The sequence below is a fragment of the Physeter macrocephalus genome, chromosome 14, assembly GCF_002837175.3.
Source record: "Physeter macrocephalus isolate SW-GA chromosome 14, ASM283717v5, whole genome shotgun sequence".
Taxonomy (NCBI): Eukaryota; Metazoa; Chordata; class Mammalia; order Artiodactyla; family Physeteridae; genus Physeter; species Physeter macrocephalus.
In genome coordinates this window covers 72921768-72942094 of record NC_041227.1, presented here as the reverse complement: position 1 = coordinate 72942094, position 20327 = coordinate 72921768, and the positions used below count along the sequence as shown (strand labels likewise).

Sequence of the window (20327 nt, the reverse complement as noted above, 5' to 3'; positions counted from 1 at the left end):
GAGGAAGGCGTTATGTCCTTCACAGTCAGCAGAGTATTGAAGAGGTTTTAAAGCTGATTCCTCTTAAAATAATTTGAATTGGACCTTAAGAGTGTTACTTCGGCTTGAGTTTGAAGGATAGCCAGATGGGTAATTTGAGGGCAGGGAGTGGGAACAGAAGGCCCGTTTAATAAAGAAGAATTAATCGTTGGGATAGGATTTGCTTGCTGATTGGGGGTTGTGCATTTGTATGTCCTTGTTGGGACACGCTTTAGGGTGACACAGCTAGATATATCTACCTGTATTGTGCTCTGGTTCATCTGAAGTTTCAGAAACAGGAGGTCGAACTGCTTTGGGGCAAAACTCAACTGTTTTGCACAAGTTAAGCTTAAAATTCCTTTGAGGACATACAGGTGGTTCCACCTGAATGTTTGTAAATTGCTACTTTAAGGATAACTAAAGTCACCAAAATGATATTGTCACTGCAAACGAAGGTAGAGTGAACCACACTGGAAATTAAGGTGGGCTTAAATGCTCTCACCCTGATGTCAATTGTATTTTTACAGACCAGAACTTCTGACTCACAGCACTACTGAAGTTACTCAGCCAAGAACGAATACACCAGGTAAGATAGTTGTGAAATCCTTTTTAAAAGCTTAAGTAAGTAGTTTCTAAGCTTTTATTAATCTTTTAAAGCCACGGAATTCCTCTTTTTTCTCCCTTCCACCCATAAAGTCTTTTGTGGAAGGTCAATACAGGCACTCCTTGATTTATCCACATGAACATAAGCAGTCTGGGTGGAACTCGAGCTTTGAATTTAGACCAGTGGTATCTAGTAGAAATATAACGTGCGTCACAAATGCAAGCCATATATGTCATGTAAAATTTTCTAGTAGCCAAATCTGTTTTTCATCCTGTAATCGACATAAATACATGATGAGTTAGTTTACATTTTTCGTTTCATTTATTTACATTCTTTATTTGAAACTCTGGTGTGTATTATACACTTACAGCACATCTTAATTCAAGTAGCGACATCTCAAGTGCTCAGTTGCCCACATGTGGCTAATGTGCAAGACCATGCAGATTTAGGCCTTAATCTGTTCACAAGGACCTTGTTTTTACAGTGACAAATACTGTGATTGCAGCAGCTGTGCTGACATCATGCCCAATAGAAAAGAACTTTAAAGGTCTCGGTCTCAGTTGTCTGAATGGTTTTATTTTCTTTGAGGTGTAAGTGTGCCTTTATCTCTTTCCCATCTTTTTGTTTTCCATTCCATAATGTCAGAAAAAGTGACCACAACTTGTAGATCTTCTACAACCTTAGGAACTTCTGTTGCTAAGAACCAATGGGTGTTTCTGAATTGTTGCAGTTAATCTTTTCCCTCCCTCTCTCCCCTGCTCCCTCCCTCCCTCCCTCCCTCCCTCCCTCCCTTCCTCCCTCCCTTCCTTCCTTCCTTTTCTTTCATTTTTGCAGTTAATCATTTTTGTAAATGCTGAGGTGAACTACTCTACAGGAGGGGTTATTTGTCTGAACTATAATACTGATTCTTGAGCTTTTAGGGTACCTGGGGGCAACTGGTGAAGGTCACCAGTATGCCGAATAGATTGTATAATCTTTTGTTTATCATGGCATGAGAAGTATTTGAGAAATACTGTACTAGGGAGGCAGACTATCTTGCGCCCAGAACCCTGCTGGGGAGAAGATAGAGTTGAGGCTTAACTTCTCAGGTTGAGCAGCAACATTAACCCAGCAAGCCCCCCAGAGTGCTTTTGATTTAGGCAGAGAAACAAAATATTGGTGACAGATTGAAGACTGGACATGACAGAGACTTTGCTAAGTAAAGTAATGCAAAGAGAAATATTCCCAAAGGTAGCACTTTAATATGCATGCATTAGTCTGAGTATGATGAAAGTCTCTGTATGAGTCTTCGTTTCACAAGGCAGACCTCAAGTTCAAGCTTGTGATTAATGTGATCACTGCTTTTATTAGGAGCGGTTCTAATAATGACTGCAAATTGAGGATGTTAAACGTGTATTATTGGAACGGTCTGTAGGCCCCATACAAGTTACTCCGGGGATTTAGTATTGTTTTCAATAGTACTTGATCTGCTGTTTTCTAGCATAGATGGTTACAGGCCTATTATCAAAAGACTCTCCATTCTCCCAATTATTAACAATGCTTGGCCTTCTGCCATTCGTAGAAGACCTTGGAAAGAATCAAAGGTTGGGTTGTCCTTCTTCATTGCAACAAAATGTTACTGGGTCTGCCAGTCACCCCGGCGTTCGTCTTGCTGGGCCAATTCAAGTCCCAGCGTACCTGACAGAAGAATTGTATTAGTCCTTGCCATCAGAGACATCTACTTAACTCTGAGGTAACACCTGTATGCTTAAACACACGTGGGTGCACTTTGTTCTCAATTTGGTAAAAGGTAGATGTCACATGTGAGAAAGTTGTGGCACTAGCCAGATAGCTGAGCTTTGAAGGGGAAGAATGAGAAGGTACTTGGTTCTCGTGTGGAATGGTACAGAGATCTTTTTGTATCAGAGCAGCAAATACCAGAGAAGGAAGTGCAGGGTGAGGCAGAAGGGGAGACTGAGCGCCAGGTTAACGGAAGCCCTTTACCTCGGAGAAGGAGAGTCTAGATATTGTTACAGTAATATTCAAATTTGGTTTATACCAGACTGACTTCGTCCGGTCAAATGGCCGAGTTACCATATTAAACCCTTGAGATGCTGGGTTTTCTTTTAAAGAAAAGGTTTTAAAGTACTTTCACAGTAAAAGTAAAGTGGATATGAAAGATTTTCTGAGGCCTCCCAACCTTTAGCAGTATTTTCAGAACTTCTCCAACATTTCCTATCGCCTTGTCCACAGACACAAATGACTTTCACACGTAGTGCGATTCTTGCACTCTCTACCCTTTCCTCTTCCTCTCTCTTTCCCTCCTTTCCTTATCCAATACCTCCAACCATCCTCCATTGTCTCCAAGTCTACCTCCGTCCTCTCCATCCTCAGCTCCACCAAACAAGCCCCGATTATCTGTCCAAGTAAGTGCCACCCTGCGTGTCTTTTATAATAGCTTATTTTTTCTTTATTTTTATGTTGTATTTAAAAGGGGATGGTTGTCTTATAAATGAGGGGTAAGGAAATAAACTGGATTCTAGATGTGATTAGTGCTGAGTGACATCTCCCTAATCACTTTATCATTTATTTCTTGCTGTGATTAGTGAAGTTTTCCTTTGTGTAAATCTGTAGGCACACGTGTTCGATAAAACAAGGAATGCCTGTTTAGAAAGCAAATACAAGTGAAGCTCCCCTGGTTGAACCTGGTGTAGGAGGCCTGGATCTCTATATAGCTGGTCCTCCCAACCCTGAGAGGGTTCTTTGATGTACCTCCAGGGAAAAGTGTTTGAAAACCATTCATTCTAAATACTTATGAACAAGTTCTTCTTTATTTACAATGTAAACTTAAATTTGAATTCTGTCTCCCCGTACTTCTGATATGTGACAAGTGCAGGAAATCCTTCTTTTCCTTATCTGAAGTTTTTGCTTTTAAGCAAAATTTTATTAAGAGTGTCACTGGATTGTACACCTAAAACTAATACAATGTTATATGTCAATTATATCTCAATTTTTTAAAAAATAGCATCACTGGAAAGAACAGCATCCAGTCTAATTTTGTGTCAGCGTCCAAAAGGGACATTGTTAATTAGATTTATTTTTCCTTTCTAGTCAAAGAAGATTGGAATGTCAGAATTACCAAGCTACGGAAGCAAGTGGAAGAGATTTTTAATTTGAAATTTGGTAAGTAAAACACAGTGATTATGTCTTAATTTAAAAACATGAATGAAAGGCAGTGTTTTGAATGAACATTATAGCAGTTCAGGACCTAAAGAAAGAAGGTCCCAGACACTAGGTTTGACTTTCTGCTACTACATTCACTACTTAAACTGAGCGAGTTACTCTCTGTCTCCTGGATTCCGTTTTCTCCGTGTGTCAGAGTGGGAGAGGAAGGGAGGAGTTGGGGAGGAATCTCAGTTCCGCTGTCTGTACTTGTAACCTGGCTAACACCTGTGGCAAATAGGTTTCATCGTCTGTTTCAACGTAGATTTGTTGACAGCGGTTTCCTGGAGCGCTGTCTTGAGGATTCTGAGGAGTCTCAGCAAGAGTGTTTCAGTTGATTGGGTGTGTCTGTCATGGAGAAGGAAGTAAGGAGTGGAGTGATATCAATATTCCTGGGGGCGTTGCCATCGTCGTTTTAATAACTGGTATTGACGTTTGTGTCCTGGATCAGGAATCTTCGGTACTCTTGACCAGTTCTGCTCAGATGCATCTTATGCACCTCTTATCTTTTTTCTTTCTTTCTTTCTTTCTTTTTTGTTTTTTTCGGGGGGGCCATGCCCCGCGAAGCTTGTGGGATCTTAGTTCCCGACCAGGGGTTGCACCCTGCCCCTCGGCAGTGAAGGCACGGAGTCCTAACCACTGGACCGCCGGGGAATTCCCTCTTATCTTTTAAACAGCAAACTTGCACCTAGATGATAACACAAGGGCTGGATAGTTGCCATTTCGGTGGTATGGCAGTGAGAAATGGCTGTAGTTCATTTCTGCCCAGAGCACAGAGACGATTTTGATTAATTATCCCTTTGATTTGAAGTGGTAAAATGTTCCTCTTATTTTTTAGGCTGCTTCTTCAAGTTTACACAATATACTAAGCAAAATACCTGTATTACTAAGTGGAAATTGCTAGATTGTTGGGAACTTTTGCACAACGTATTTGAGAATGCCCAGAGGTCAACTGCACTTAGTGTGGTGATCATTTGACAATATATACAAATAGCAAATCATTATGCTGTACGCTTGAAACTAATATAATGTTGTATGTTCATTATATCACAATTTAAAATATATATATATATATATATATATATATATATATATATATAAAACATAAACAGAGACTGCTGTCAGACAAAACTAAAAGACTGTCTGTAAAATTTTACCTTCCATAAGTTATGTTCTCTTACACTTTCAGCTCAAGCTCTTGGACTCACAGAGGCAGTAAAAGTACCATACCCGGTGTTTGAATCAAACCCCGAGTTCCTTTATGTAGAAGGCTTGCCAGAAGGAATTCCCTTTCGAAGCCCTACCTGGTTTGGGATTCCACGACTTGAAAGGATTGTCCGTGGAAGTAATAAAATCAAGTTTGTTGTTAAAAAGTAAGTTCTCTTTGCCAATGTCGTCATTTCTGGAATTAGAACAGTCAAGGCATATTTCTATTTAAATTTTTTTCTAGCTTCAGGTTACGGCTAAGGCTTTTGAAGTCCACGATGGAAGGCGTAGCATTGAGCTACAGTCCTGGCCTTGTCCATTGCCTCCCATCCTTTAATTTGTCCTTGATTTTCTTCTTCAGGACAAGGAGGGTTGTACCCGCCTCACACTGGTGGAGGTGAAGTTTGTTAAGAGATGCCGTGTTGTCTCTTACTGTGGCTAGATACTCGAGGGAAGGATGAAAGTGCTGATTTTTATGTGCTCTGTTATTCCTGGTTAAACTTATGGGCAACTGAATTTCAGTGATTAAGTTTCTCATTTATATGTCTGCAGAATTTCAGTAGTTGAAGAAGAAACTAGTGATAGTTAATTTTCATTTTCATGAAAGAAGTCATTTACTCTTCATAAAATCATTTAGCAGGTATTTGTAGGAAGGAAAAGTGAATTTTTTTGGTCCATAACAGTAGAAAATATTGTTACATTACAGAGTTATTTTGTGGTCGCCTTTGTAAAAAAACATTGGTCGTCACAATTTTTACTAGCCGTGAAGACCAGTATTATACTGGCCACTGTAATGTTTCTTGGTTTTTTCTCTAGACCTGAACTAGTTATTTCCTACTTGCCTCCTGGAATGGCTAGTAAAATAAACACTAAAGGTAAGAGATTATGTATACCTTCATTATACTTCAGTGTGTTAAAACATACTGAGTCATTGGCAGATATCTTTTGGGGGCTTTCGGTTTGTTTCTTTGCTTTTTAAGGTATTTTATTTAATGAACCCCCCTCCTCCCTCTCCCTCCCTCCTCTCCCTCCTCTCCCTCCCTCCTCTCCCTCCCTCCCTCCCTCCCTCCTCTCCCTCCCTCCTCTCTGTCTCTTAAAAGTAAACATTTCATTGGCAGTTTCATGTTTGCAATCCTCCTTCATTCATGTTTCCACAGCTTTGTTGAGACTCATGTGGAGGATTACACTACCAGTTTAATTCTTCAGGTTTCTTTGAAAAGAGCCAAACTGTATGAACTTTAATACTCTGCTTTTATAAAGCATCTCCTTCTGGATTTTTTACAATATGCAAAAGAAATTGTATGCTTACTTTACAGCTTTGCAGTCCCCGAAAAGACCACGAAGCCCTGGGAGTAATTCTAAAGTTCCTGAAATTGAGGTCACTGTTGAAGGTGAGGTTGCCCTGTGGCCGGTTCCTGTCCGCTCTCCAATTCACCAGTTAATCTGTTGCTTCTTCACTTTACTATTTATATTTTTATGCAAATGAGTTTTTATAAAACTTGTTTTAGGTGCAGAACACTTAACTGCGATAAAGCTAGATTTCTTTCTTTTTTTTAAATTTATTTATTTTTGGGTGCATTGGGTCTTCGTTGCTGCGTGCGGGCTTTCTCTAGTTGCAGCGAGCGGGGGCTACTCTTCATTGCGGTGCAGTGGCTTCTCTTGTTGAGGAGCACGGGCTCTAGGCGCGCGGGCTTCAGTAGTTGTTATAAAACTTGTTTTAGGTGCAGAACACTTAACTGCGATAAAGCTAGATTTCTTTCTTTTTTTTAAATTTATTTATTTTTGGGTGCATTGGGTCTTCGTTGCTGCGTGCGGGCTTTCTCTAGTTGCAGCGAGCGGGGGCTACTCTTCATTGCGGTGCAGTGGCTTCTCTTGTTGAGGAGCACGGTCTCTAGGCGCGCGGGCTTCAGTAGTTGTGGCTCGTGGGCTCTAGAGCGCAGGCTCAGTAGCTGTGGCGCACGGGCTTAGTTGCTTCGGGGCATGTGGGATCTTCCCGGACCAGGGCTCGAACCCGTGTCCCCTGCGTTGGCAGGCGGATTCTTAACCACTGTGCCACCAGGGAAGTCCCAAAGTTAGATTTCTAAATGTTTCTAATTAACAATTTCAATTACAAGGTGATATTTCTCCACAGCCTCACCACCACTTGTTCCTTTCTGCTTTTTAGATAATATCCATCCTAATGGGTGTCCATTCCTTTTTATTGATGACTAGTATTTCATTGTGTGGATATACCATATTTTGTTTATTCATCAATTGATGGACATTTGGTTTGTACTACTTTTTGGCTATTTATGAGTAATGCTGCTCTGAACATTCGTGTACAAGGGCAGTGATGGGTTAATGAAAAATTGTTTTGACCTGCCTTCAGATTAACAGAGACTCTCTTTCTGTTGTCTTCCCAAGCCACAGAGGACCTTGTCCCACACACAGTAGCTTTCTTTTGCTTAACCAGGGCTATAAATAGACCCCAAATTTAATTTATATTTGTTAAAATACCACAAAATAGGTGTTAGTGGTTTAACACTAAGTAATTTGAGTAGTAAAGAGCTGTGTCCATGTTCAGGGACTTTTTGTCAAGAGTGTGACAGCAAGGAGGAGGGACTTTTTTTTCCCCACCACACTAATGTTTTCTTTTAAATTATACATCATGCTTGTTAATGGAATTTTTTTATTACTTCAAAAATCAAATTTATTGAGTATACTTTATATGCGATAAAATGCACGCATTTTAATTGTACAGTTTGAGTTTTGAAAAATGTTTGTAGCACCGCTTTAGTCAATGGATAGAACATCTCCCTCACCCTAAAACATCTCCCACACGCTCCTTGGCAGTCACTCCCTCAGGCCAGGCCACAGGCAACCATTGATCCGCTTTTTGTCACCATGGAACATTTCTGCCTGTTGTAGAATTTCATATAAATGGAATCATGTTGTATCTTTTCTTTTTATGGTCGCCTTCTTTTGCTTAGCACAATGTTGTTAGATTTGTACTTGCTGCATGTTTCAGTATTTCTTTTTATTGCTGAGTGTTACTCCATTGTATGGATTCACCAGAGTTAATTTACGCCTTTGTCAGTGGGCATTTGGGTTTATTTCCTGTCTTTGTCTAGTAAAGATGCTATATGAACATTTGTGTACAAAACATGGCATATGCTTTCCTTCTCTTGAATAGATATTTAGAGTGGAATTACTGGGTTTTTAACTTTCTAAGAAACACTTTACCAAACTGATTGTATCGCTTTACACTTCTGCCAGGAATGTATGAGAATTCCAGTTGCTACACATCCTCACTGTACTTGATATTGTCATTCTTTTTATTTTAGCCGTTCTAGTGGGTGTGTAGCGTCATTTCACTTAAGCATAAACCAGCCAGTTTATTGATTTTTGAATCGGAAGTAGATATTTCAGTCAGCTTAATTCTGTCAGGTGATCACAGGTGTCTTCCTGTCTCGCCCTGTTACTATTAAAAGGCTGCTTTATAAACATGGAGTATAAAAAGAGATGTTAGTTGAGTGATCTTAGTAGCCTGTTAAAGAAGTATGGTAACAGGATATACTGAGTTCCTCTGTCTGGTTATTATACCTGCCAGGTCAGCCAGGCTGCTAGATCCAGCTGGTCCAGAAATACTTTGCTTTTATCACTATGCTCTTTAAGGAAGCTGTGGTTTTTATTCAGGAGTTTGAAGTAATTAAAGATTAGAATGTTGAATCTTGATATTTTATTCGATTCTGAGGCCATAGTCAGGCTTTTAATGGAAAACAACTGATAACCCATAACGTTGTTTCTGTATATTACTAAGAATTCAAAGAAAGGATATGTCAGTGTCAGCTAGAGAATCCAAAGGAAAGCTTCATATAGTGGAGATGATATAGTTGTATCTAAAGTCGTGTTTATGTTCAAAGGCCGAAAGAAAAATACAAAAGGCAAACGTAGGTAACCAGTGGCTTCAAAATGGCGTAATGAATCATTAAGTGAATTGAAAGTTCCTCAGATCAGCCAGAAAGCTAGATGTGTTTTGGGGGAAATGCCTGATTATAGGGATGGAAGTAGGAAAATGGATGGAGGTCTGTAAAACTGACAGCAGTGGCTGTTTTCATTGCAGAGAGCTTGTATACACACTGAACTTAACTTTTCCAGCACAGGTTGGACTTCAAGAGCATGTCCTAGAGAAATCACGAGCAGTACGTAAGGATGATTGAATATATGTGCTGATTATGTTTTTTGTTTATGTTTTTTAATTCTGTAGGCCCCAATAACAGCAACCCTCAAACCTCAGCTGTTCGAACCCCTACCCAGACTAATGGTTCTAATGTTCCCTTCAAGCCTCGAGGGAGAGAGTTTTCCTTTGGTAAATATGTGTTATGTTTTTCTTTATTTCATTATTTTAAACAAAAGGAGTTAGTAAAATATTTTACTAGTTGAATTGTTTTCTTTTTTTTATTTGGTGAGTTAGTATATATTAGCAATTAAAGGCGCAGATTATAGAGCCAGACTGAATTCAAATCTGGTACCAGTACTTCATAATTCTGTGACCTTGAGCAGGCTGCTTAACCTCTCTGTGCCTCAGTTTCCTTATCTGTAAGTGGGGATAACATTACTTCCTGTTCCATAGGGTTATTATGAAGATTATAAATACCAGATCATTTAAAGGGTAAAACTGTATCTGGCACGTAGTAGATACTGTAATTGTTTGGGGGGGGCGGTATTTTGGTCTTCATTTGGTTTTTTATTTCTTCGTGGCCAACATATTAGGAATAGAATAAAACAGTTAAATAATGCATCAGGATTAGAATAGTTATCAAGACATGCCTGTGTTTAAAACCTATGTATTTTTTTATTTTGTATTGCTTAAAGATGCACAATAAAAGATGAAGAAGTTCCTGCCATTGGATGTATACTAGTAACTATTACTAACATCTTAATCTTTCTTGTGTATTTTATATGCAGAGGCCTGGAATGCCAAAATCACTGACCTAAAACAGAAAGTTGAAAATCTTTTCAATGAAAAATGTGGTAAGTTTATTTTGAAATACTATTATTAAAATAATGAGGTAGCTTTTTCATAAAATAGAAAAATGTGAGCATAGTAAAATTGTTCAACATTTAACTATTACTGTCATCAGAAGTGTGTGGGTTTTGCAGGCATGAATTTTATAATTTCTTCCACATTTCTGAGCACCAAGAAATTGAAGAAATTTTTCTAAAATTAATGTGATGTTTTAAAAAGAAAGGTTTTAGTAGCTGCAAAATGTAATTTAAAAGGCGTTTTTTAAAAAGGTTTAGTTTTTTTAAGTTATAAATATGAGAACCAGTAAATGTGTTTTGTTTTTGTTTTTTTAGGTGAAGCTCTTGGCCTTAAACAAGCTGTGAAAGTGCCGTTTGCGTTATTTGAGTCTTTCCCTGAAGACTTTTACGTGGAAGGCTTACCCGAGGGTGTGCCATTCCGACGACCATCTACTTTTGGCATTCCAAGGCTGGAGAAGATACTCAGAAACAAAGCCAAAATTAAGTTCATCATTAAAAAGTAAGGAAATAAGATGAAACAAGATTGGCCGTGAGTTGACACAGTTTGACGCTGGGAGATGGCACATGGATTCAGCTTTGGAGCTCAGCCAAACCTTGGGGTCAAAGAAGCTCTTTAAGCTGTACCTTTGTATATATTTTAAATTTTTTCGTAACTGGTCAAAAGAGGGAGGGCTATGGCTTATTAGAGGGATAACAACTCGATTTTGTGAAGTCGGTGCACAGTGACATATTTTTTTTTAATATAAATTTATTTTTTATTTATTTTTATTTTTGGCTGTGTCGGGTCTTCATTGCTGCGCGCGGGCTTTCTCTAGTTGCGGCGAGCAGGGGCTACTCTTCGTTGCAGTGCGCGGGCTTCTCATTTTGGTGGCTTCTGTTGTTGCAGAGCACGGGCTCTAGGTGTGCGGGCTTCAGTAGTTCTGGCGCCTGGGCTCTAGAGCACAGGCTCAGTAGTTGTGGTGCACGGGCTTAGTTGCTCTGTGGCATGTGGGATCTTCCCAGACCATGGCTGGAACCCGTGTCCCCTACACTGGCAGGTGGATTCCTAACCACTGCGCCACCAGGGAAGCCTCACGGTGATATCTCAATGGTTGATACTACTGGCGTCTAGGCAGTGGTTCAGTTTTATAAAGCCCTTCTATTTCTGCAGCTTACAGAATATTTTAAATTGCTCTCCTGTTTGCTTGTAAATCTGTGAATTATGCCAGCACAGTTGCAGTAAATGGAAATAGAGTTAACAAAATACATTTGAAACGAATTGAAAGGAATTTTAGGTTTTATTTATTAAAGGTTACTTCTGAGTTCCCTAAGGATGCTGTCAAGTAATCAAAGCTGACATTGCCAACCGTAATGGCCTCGCTCTGTACCTTCAGCCAGGTCTGTAGAGGCTAGGCCCCTGCTTCTGCTTCCTAAGGGAGACAGTCTCTTGTGTTCAGGTTTTCACAGCCTGTCTTCTGTTTCCATGCTTCCTGCATTCGGGTCTCTTCCTGTTTCCTTCTCCAGTCTAGCATCGACTCTTTCCAGGATATATTGAAACCACAGAAAGAAGCTGTTTATACTAGATGGGGCTGGGGTGGATGGTAAAATCACAATTACAATTAGTCTTTATATGCGTGTTCCTTTAGAGATCCATGTTACTTCTGTTCTTCCATTACTAAGAATGTGTATTTATAGAAAGTTGCTGGCTTTTTAAATCTCGTACTTGTTTAAGATTTAATGTTTTACTATTGGAATGTTAGCCCAAAAGTTTTTTCTCTTTTCTTGTTCTTAGGCCTGAAATGTTTGAGACGGCAATTAAGGAGAGCACCTCCTCGTCTAAGAGCCCTCCAAGTAAGCGTTTACTACAGAAAACATGCTGTTAGACACTTATTAGAAAATTGTTGAAAGAGAGTGGCTACTGAGATAAAACCAGGAAAGCTCACTCAAGGTTGGGGTTTGGACTAGTTTACGATTTTTAAGTTCTTTAATACCTAAGGATCCCCACATATCTGATGCGCTACGAAGCACCACAAGGAAGAGAAAAAAGTGAAAAACGTCTTTCAGGAAGCCTAATATCACAGAACAACAAAGCATGTCATGGAAAGGAACAAAGTTGGGTTAAAATACTATCTTTTGTAGTCTGAATTGTAAGCGCTTCATTAGGGAAGATTTAATTACATTTGTGTATGTTCTAATCTCAAGTTCCTGTTTTAAGGAAAAATAAATTCATCGCCCAGTGTGAATACTACTGCGTCAGGCGTTGAAGATCTTAACATCATTCAGGTGACGATTCCAGGTATGACCTCTCTGCCTTAATCATAGTTTGTGGGGCTTCACGGATGTTGACTACACTGCACATTGAGTGCTGTCCCCGCCAGCCCCTGCAGACGTCGTTAGCCAGATACATCACCTTGTCAGTCTGTCGCCAAACAGCTCTCGGCAGTTATGAGACTTGGCATGAGCTAAGACCTGTCGGCTACCCAGATGCCCAGTGTGTTGTTTAAAACATTTGTATGAGACGGCAAGCAAAGCTCTTCATAACTGCAGCATTGTCGGTTTGGTGTTATTATTAAATTGGTTAAATCACTTCAACCTTGATTCGTTTTTTAAAACATTCCAACAACGTGAGGTGAAGTTACATAAAGCACCTAAAAATTTATCTGGTATTGAAATCACATTATTAAGTTACAACTTTCTCTTAACCTTTTTAGATGATGATAATGAAAGACTGTCAAAAGTTGAAAAAGCTAGACAGCTAAGAGAACAGGTTAATGACCTCTTCAGTCGAAAATTTGGTAAGTTTTGCATTTGCATAGTATAGCTTGCGGTAAGCAAGGAAATTTTGTCTCAATAAGATCTTAAAAGTAAATTATGCTCAGGTAGTTTTAATCTGTGCTTTTACGACACTCACCTAAGGTGCTAGGTTCATCTATGCTTTTCTGCCGTTTGTCTTGCTATAGGTGAAGCCATTGGTATGGGTTTCCCTGTGAAAGTTCCCTACAGGAAAATCACAATTAACCCTGTTATTAAGTTACAACTTTCTCTTAACCTTTTTAGATGATGATAATGAAAGACTGTCAAAAGTTGAAAAAGCTAGACAGCTAAGAGAACAAATTAATGACCTCTTTAGTCGAAAATCTGGTGAAGCCACTGGTATGGGTTTCCCTGTGAAAGTTCCCTACAGGAAAATCACAATTAACCCTGGCTGTGTGGTGGTTGATGGCATGCCTCCTGGAGTGTCATTCAAAGCCCCCAGCTATCTGGAAATCAGCTCCATGAGAAGGATCTTAGATTCTGCTGAGTTCATTAAATTCACAGTCATTAGGTACGTGAGAGTTCCTTGCTTGGTCATAAGAATGAACCTGCAGATCGCTGAGGCTGAGTCATCTTCCAAAATGTAGCCATGTGTAATAAGTTTACCGTGTAATGAAACGAACTGTAATGAAATTCTTTAGTTACTGTACTATTAGATTCTTTCCTCCTTGTGCCGACTCAGTTCTCTGGTTTTCAAGGCGGGGGATTGTTAGCACACCATGGCCCGTGGACCAGCTCCAGCCTTCCATCTGCTTTTATTTTAGTTGTATGTCTTATTATAACCCAGTCACATCCGTTTGTTTACATATCGTATGTGGCTGCTTTCATATTGCAGTGGTAAAATTAAGTAGTTGGGACAGAGACAGTGTGGTCTACAGAGCTGGAAATATTTACTGTCTGGCCCTTTACAGAAAAATGTTGCCAGCCTCTGCCTCAGGCATCTCTTCACAGGCTTTGGATCAGACAGGGATTCAGTACTAAGTCACTTCTGTTTCCTTGTCTGTCCCGTGAGATTGTAGTTTGTTTCCTTTGAGAGTGTTAGCTCCTTATCCACAGAGTAGGAATGATGGTTACACCTGCCCTCTTAACAGCCTTGTGAGAAGTACAGTCTTTGATGTGTGCTTGTCACAGTAAGTCTTACGGTATCCTTTTGTCATCCACCTAAGCAGAAGTCCCAAGTGCCCTTCACTCTTTTCTTCCACCTCCCCAGACTTAGCTGTTCCTAAATACACCCATTCATTGTCAAGTTCCCACTGTCTGCAGAGGACCAACACTCAGAAATAGCTAATGTATTACCTTCCCAAGGCTTTTTCTCATTTCACTAAAATTACTCTATTCCCTTTGCATTGTTCCTATTTTTTTCCCACCATCTTGGTGTAGCATTTTCTAATAATGTGCCATATTAGTTATTCGTGTATCTGTCTATCTATAGATTAAAAAGTATAAGATTAAACAGTAGTGGACAGTTTTCTCATTCTAGCACGTAAGTGACATGGGCTAAATATTAGTTGAATAAACTGAATATACATACATGTAAACTCTTGTGGAGTAGAAAAAAAACTTGTACAATTTGTTTCTCTCTTTAGACCATTTCCAGGACTTGTGATTAATAACCGTGAGTATTTCTTGAAGTCTTTTTGGTTTTTTTCTTTGCTGGGATGTGAGAATGGGTGTGTGTGTGTGTGTGTGTGTGTGTGTGTGTGTGTGTGTGTGTGTACTTGCACGTACACTTAGCTGAGAGTGTAACATTTTATTACTTCACCTACAGCAGTAATCATTCAAAGTCGTCGTTTTAGCCCTCAATGTGTGAGGCACCAGGCACTTTCTAGATGTAAAATTGGGCGAGTTGCTTCACCTTTTTAAATCTCAGTTTACTTATTAGGAAAATGGTAATGATATTAGTACCCATTTTGGGAGTTTTAGAGCATTTTAAATGACACATTATGTGCCAGGCCTCTAAAACAGGGACCAGCGAGCTGCGGCCTGTGTAAATAAAGTTTTATTGCAGCACTGCCAGGCCCATTTGCTTATGGCAAACTGAACTGACCTGCAAAGCCTGAAATACTTACTGCCTCTTTGTAATAAAGTTTGTTGACCCCTGACCCTAGTTTGTGCTCAGTAAGCAAAATCTATATTTGTTACTGTTTTTACTACTACTGTTATTACTTTTACTATTAGTTTGTAATTACTGGGCTGGAAAAAGTAAGTCTTTTAATGTGATGTGGCTACTTCTGTTAATATTTAGGCCTAGTGTCTGGCAGCCACTGGGCCCTCAGACACTGTTGCATGAACAAGTGTAAGTGTTCTTCCAGTTCCCTGATGTTCGTATCAGTTTAAACAGTGTTTTTTTTAGCAAAACTTAATTATGCTAGTACGTTTTAAGTTCTTCTGTTAACTTTATTGTTAAAAAATTTCAGAAGTGAGAATTATCCTTAACTAATACCATTAGTATTTCAGTCTTTTTTCCAACTCTTTAAAATCCATCTGTATTGAGTATTCAATTGTATACTTTATTTGTTGGGAAAGTATTCAGGAGTTTTCAGTGGTCACTGAGCAGCTGAGCCTCGTGAGTTGCTGGTTTTCCCCCTGAGCTGAGAAATTGGGCCGCTGTTGTGCCTGACCCCACCCCCCTGTTCTGCTTCACGCTACTGATGCTGTTCTGTGGCCACCACTCCTTCAGTGTCACGGATTTGGTTATATCTCTTCTGCCTCTAAGTTTCGAGTTTCACTTTATCGTAAAATATATTTGCTTTTTCCCTCAACCCATGAGTTCTTTTTTTTGTAGAATCTGTTTTTATTATACTGTCTATCTTGGCCAAGTATGTTAGTATCTGGGGATGTCAGTAATGAATGAAAGAGAAGTAAACCTTGCTTCATAGATTTTCAGTCATCTTTGGCATTCAGCTTTAACTACACCTGGGAACTTTGTCATTTAAAGAAACCCCATGATAAGGTGTGGGGTTTTTTTGCGGGGAAAAAATTTTATTGATCCCAATTCATCTACCTCTGGGTAATTTTTAATTTCGAAAGACACTGTATTTTATGCCTCCCTGCTCCTTTACCTTATGTTTAAAATGTTCAGTTTAGTTCTTTTCCTTGTGCCCTAGTCTATTATAGAATTTTATGGTAATTACTCTGAATTAGTTACTTTGATGGGACATACTAGAATTTTTAATATTTGTTTCCTTCTTGTCATAAGGAAAACAGTGCCTGTTATAGCAAAGTTGGAGCATCAGATTAGAGAATGTATGTAAAAAACGCTTTTCAAATGTAACAGCATATCATTAAATGATTTCTTACATGAATCTGCTTTCTTTTCAGAGTTGGTTGATCAGAGTGAGTCAGAAAGCCCAGTGATCCAAGGTAAATTAAGCATGGTAAAATACAGACGTATTCCTACTTAGTCAATGAAACAGGTCACATAAATTGTGTGGCCTCACATGCTTACATTTACCTAACTTCAAGGAAAGGTAATTCCACAGCACACGCGTACACACATATGCACACCCTCGTGCACAGGCAGCCTTGTTTGCTTGGACTCCTTTGTCTGAAAGCCTGTATAAGCTCAAGCCATAGGTCCTCACTGAGAACCGGACCACATGCCATTTGTTCCCACCGTCCCAGGTCAGGAACCCCGAGACCAGTGACGAAGAATGCAGTCGTGGGGTGATGGGGGGAGAAGGTTGTTTTTTAACTTGGCTTCTTATGCCATTTGTTTCCAATGGTTGCTATAAACCAAAATTATGTTGGGTGGAAATGCATGCATTGTAGTTTAAAAAATTCCTTCGAAACAAAGTGTTTAGGCCTGCTGTGTGATTCATTGAAAGTAACAAAAGGCTTTTATTAAAAGGGAGCCCACAGAAGAAGGGGAAAAAGACATAGAGAAAGAAACTCCTACTTTCATGTTAGAGCTGTGTTAATTAAGAGTGTTATTTAAGATGTCGATTGTGTAGGCAAATTTAACAGGTTTCAGAAAAGCCGGTTTTTGAGAGTCTTGTTGAGTAACAGTGTATTTAATCCCAAGAATCTGTGGCTGCTGTCTCACCTAGACCTGGGCTTTGTGTACAACGTCTAGAGAGCTTTCTCCCTCTAGGCTCTTTGAATAGCTGAAAGCAACTTTTGAAAAATGTTAAAGTAAAATCTTCATGTATTTCTCTTCAGAATCAGCCGAGCCGAGCCAGTTGGAGGTTCCTGCGACAGAAGGTAAAAAGACTAGTCTGGTTGTCAAAAGTTAAGTGCCAAAGACAAAGGATTAATTGTGTTTTTAAAGCTGTTTAAACAACCTGTGTGGTTGTTTTGTTTCTGGGTGAACTGGATTTGTAGTTTATGCCCAGAAACTTTGTGTTTAGAGATGACTCATAGACTCTTTTCCTCCATTTTCCCCAAATGACTCTTCAAATGAATTCTGAAATAGTTGAATGACTGCTGTATAACCTAGATATAGCTAGTGTGGGTCCTTTACATGCATAATTAATAAGATGTTTGTTACTTTGAAAATCTAAGTAACAAAATTTAGAACTTACTGCTAGAGAACAGTCTTATCATTTTTAGTATCTTATAATTCCTATTAAGTCATTGTAATGAATAGTTTGGGATGAGTAGATTTATAATTGAACAGATTTGCATTAATAGTGCAGTTAATCGGTTCCCTTTTGTTTTACTTGATAGAAATAAAGGAGACTGATGGAAGCTCTCAAATCAAGCAAGAACCAGACCCTACGTGGTAGACCTCTTCCCTCCTAGGGTAAATCAGCTTCTGTGTCCAGGATGCCATGTGGTATCTATCTGAACCCACTTGCATATTTATAAGCCAAAGTGTTTTCCCTGCTTCAGCCATAAATGGTGGCCCCGCCTTCAGGGCAGGTGAGGACAAAGTATAAGCATACTGGGTGGTTTGAGCTAGAAGACTCAAGCAGAGAGATTTTCCTTGGATCAATATATGTCAGGCAAAGAAGGTAAAGCGCTTTGCCTCAAATGGAGAATGTTTTGTTTCTAATCTGTAGGTTAACTCTTGGCCCTGCCGTTGGAGTTCACTGTGAGTCAGTATCAACAGACTGGCCTCTTTCCCTAATCATAATAACAGTATTTGCAGAGTCTGGCTGAGCTACACAGTCCATTGTGCATCTTGCATAATTAAGTTATAAGCCTGATCCAATTATTCCAAACACCTTAAACTTGGCCAGGTTACTACCCAGGAGGGGCAGCTCTAGACCAGGAGTCAGTGAAACTTGGTTTTCATGTCGTATTGAACCACACTAAGCCCCCGCTGTTGAATGTTTTCATGATAGTTAGAGGATACAGTTATAGCTCTCACCTCTCTGTACCTGACACTCCAGAGCCTTTTTTGGTCGTGGAATTGGCCATGTACTGTCAGTCCATGGATTTAAGTGGTAATTAAGTTGAGATATTAGTGAATCATAAATTCCTATAATCAGATTAACCTGTTTTCTTGCTTGTTTGTTTTCTCTCCTATTTTAGCTTAAAGTATCAGTGGGTGAGAAGAGCTTTTCGGACCTGTTACTGCCCCAAGCTGTGTAATATACTTGTATAACAGAAATACCTTCTATACAAACCTTTTTTTCTACTTTTAGATAGAAATGTCTACTTTTTCAGCAGTTCTGTGAATTGAATTAAAGAGCGGAGTGACTATAGATTTGGAATGGCTGGTTTACTTTGGAATGTATTATATAAGGATTTTACAGCAGTGCTGGAAAAACGACAGGGAAAACGACAGGGATGGATCTCATCAGATGTTTCACGTGTTCAGCAGAGCCTTCAGCTGTGGTGTGTGTTTCCCAATCAAGTGAAGATCTCTCCTCCCGGAACATCTCAGCTTCTGCAGTGAAGAAAATACCTGTGGTAGTTCAGCTCTTTAGTTTTTCTATTTGAAAAATCACTTAATTGATCCTTTTGTTCACGGTTCTCTTTAATGACTGAGTGAAACAGTTAGTATCTGTATATTTGACTAAACCTTTTCCTAAGCTCTCTATCATGGTTCATATGTTTTTTATCGTAATTAAAAACCAACCATCTGGATCACCTAACAGCCAGTAAGAGGTCAGTATCTCAGCGTGTGGCTTATAGATGGAGTACAGAGAACCTCTTCCATCCACATTTACTTTTCATCCAAATAAAATGCATGGTGTACCAGAAGTTTCAGATCAGGTATAAGTGTTTGGGCAAGCTGAATGACACTAAAGCCTCACTATCGTGTAACCCATTGTGGTGTGGAATTCTTTGGAACACTATTCCAGCTTGGATCAGACTCAAGGGGGTTTCATTGCCTTCATTACTTTACAGTTCTACTTGTAACATTGAGGCTCCAGTGTGGGGAGTGAGGGGTCAGTAAGCTGATTAGGCACCCTCTGATATTCTGCGCCATTTGTAGGAGAATCTTACATGTGTTGAGATTTCACAAACAGTAAGAGTTGTAAAATACCAGCTATATGAAAAGCTAGAGTATGTGATGGCATAGAGTTTTCATTAGCTTTATCACAATATTCACGATGGAGAATTATATTACATGGTAGCAGAAATAGGCATTTTTATGTGTTGCTTATATTTTACCTCAAATTAAATTGTAGATATAGGGTAATAAATAAAATCCATCCATGCCTTTCACACACTAATTCATTTCTTTCTAAGGTGTTTTCATGACTGTGTGGGGAAACCTGGGGTGGCTCGGCGGAATGCAGGGCGAGGTTAGGCGGGCACGGTCCAGAGGCTCAGTCCCTTGTCAGGACGCCACTGCTCACGGTGTGCCTGAGACCGCTGTGCCTCTGGGCTGAGCTGGGGCTGGAGCCCCCAGCTTTTTATCTGTGACATGCCAACTGTGTGCAGCACACGCGTGATGTTGGAGGTCAGAGTCCCTCCCCGGGTAGAGCCCGTATGTCGGCCCCTCCCCCACGAAAACCACACACTGGTTCCAGGCCTTTTCTGTCCTCTCCACCATCACCCTCTGCCTCTCCTTTACCCTTACAAGTGTGACCTCAGGGAAAGCCAAACTGGTTTGTTCCTAACTGAGCAACCGACATTAGGAGGAGACAGCTGCTGCAGTAGGATCTCAGGGTTCCTTTACCTTGTTCTTAAGGTGTCACAACCTTGCTGCCTCCACCCACGCTTCCCGGCCCAGCCACTGGAGCACCGTAGTCGTCCAAAGGCTGCTTTTAAAAGGGGTTAAGCTTGTACATGTAACTCTTTAACAAAAGGTTTGCGGGAGCACAGGCTCACAAGGAGATCTGTTTCCCAGTGTAAGTGTATACATCCAGTATGAAAATTCTGTATATATGCATACACACGTCTTTTGTTTTTATATATACTAATAGAAAGCTGCTTTTTTAAAAAATATATATATATATAAAGTTTCTTAACGTCTAACAAGTGCATCCGTTTCTGTACTGTGGACAACAGCACAGAACCAGTGCTGCGTCCTCCTCGTGGTGATCCGCAAAAGGTTTAATTTAAGAATGCTGTCCTGTCC

General features: G+C 39.8%; 1 protein-coding gene across 1 annotated transcript in view; it reads left to right on the top strand.

Annotated features, from left to right (window-relative positions):
* GTF2I (general transcription factor IIi) overlaps positions 1 to 20115 on the top strand; it is a 97557-nt gene extending 77442 nt beyond the window's left edge. The window contains exons 19-34 of the mRNA XM_055089766.1: positions 546 to 604; positions 3713 to 3784; positions 5013 to 5196; positions 5846 to 5904; positions 6346 to 6420; positions 9276 to 9377; positions 9977 to 10042; positions 10370 to 10553; positions 11826 to 11884; positions 12249 to 12329; positions 13091 to 13358; positions 14434 to 14462; positions 16169 to 16210; positions 17009 to 17050; positions 17516 to 17591; positions 18326 to 20115. Of these exons, the coding sequence (XP_054945741.1) occupies positions 546 to 604; positions 3713 to 3784; positions 5013 to 5196; positions 5846 to 5904; positions 6346 to 6420; positions 9276 to 9377; positions 9977 to 10042; positions 10370 to 10553; positions 11826 to 11884; positions 12249 to 12329; positions 13091 to 13358; positions 14434 to 14462; positions 16169 to 16210; positions 17009 to 17050; positions 17516 to 17574 (1381 nt within the window). The 3' untranslated portion in view covers positions 17575 to 17591; positions 18326 to 20115. The remainder of the gene's footprint in view (positions 1 to 545; positions 605 to 3712; positions 3785 to 5012; positions 5197 to 5845; positions 5905 to 6345; positions 6421 to 9275; positions 9378 to 9976; positions 10043 to 10369; positions 10554 to 11825; positions 11885 to 12248; positions 12330 to 13090; positions 13359 to 14433; positions 14463 to 16168; positions 16211 to 17008; positions 17051 to 17515; positions 17592 to 18325) is intronic.
* Positions 20116 to 20327: the final 212 nt, after the last annotated feature.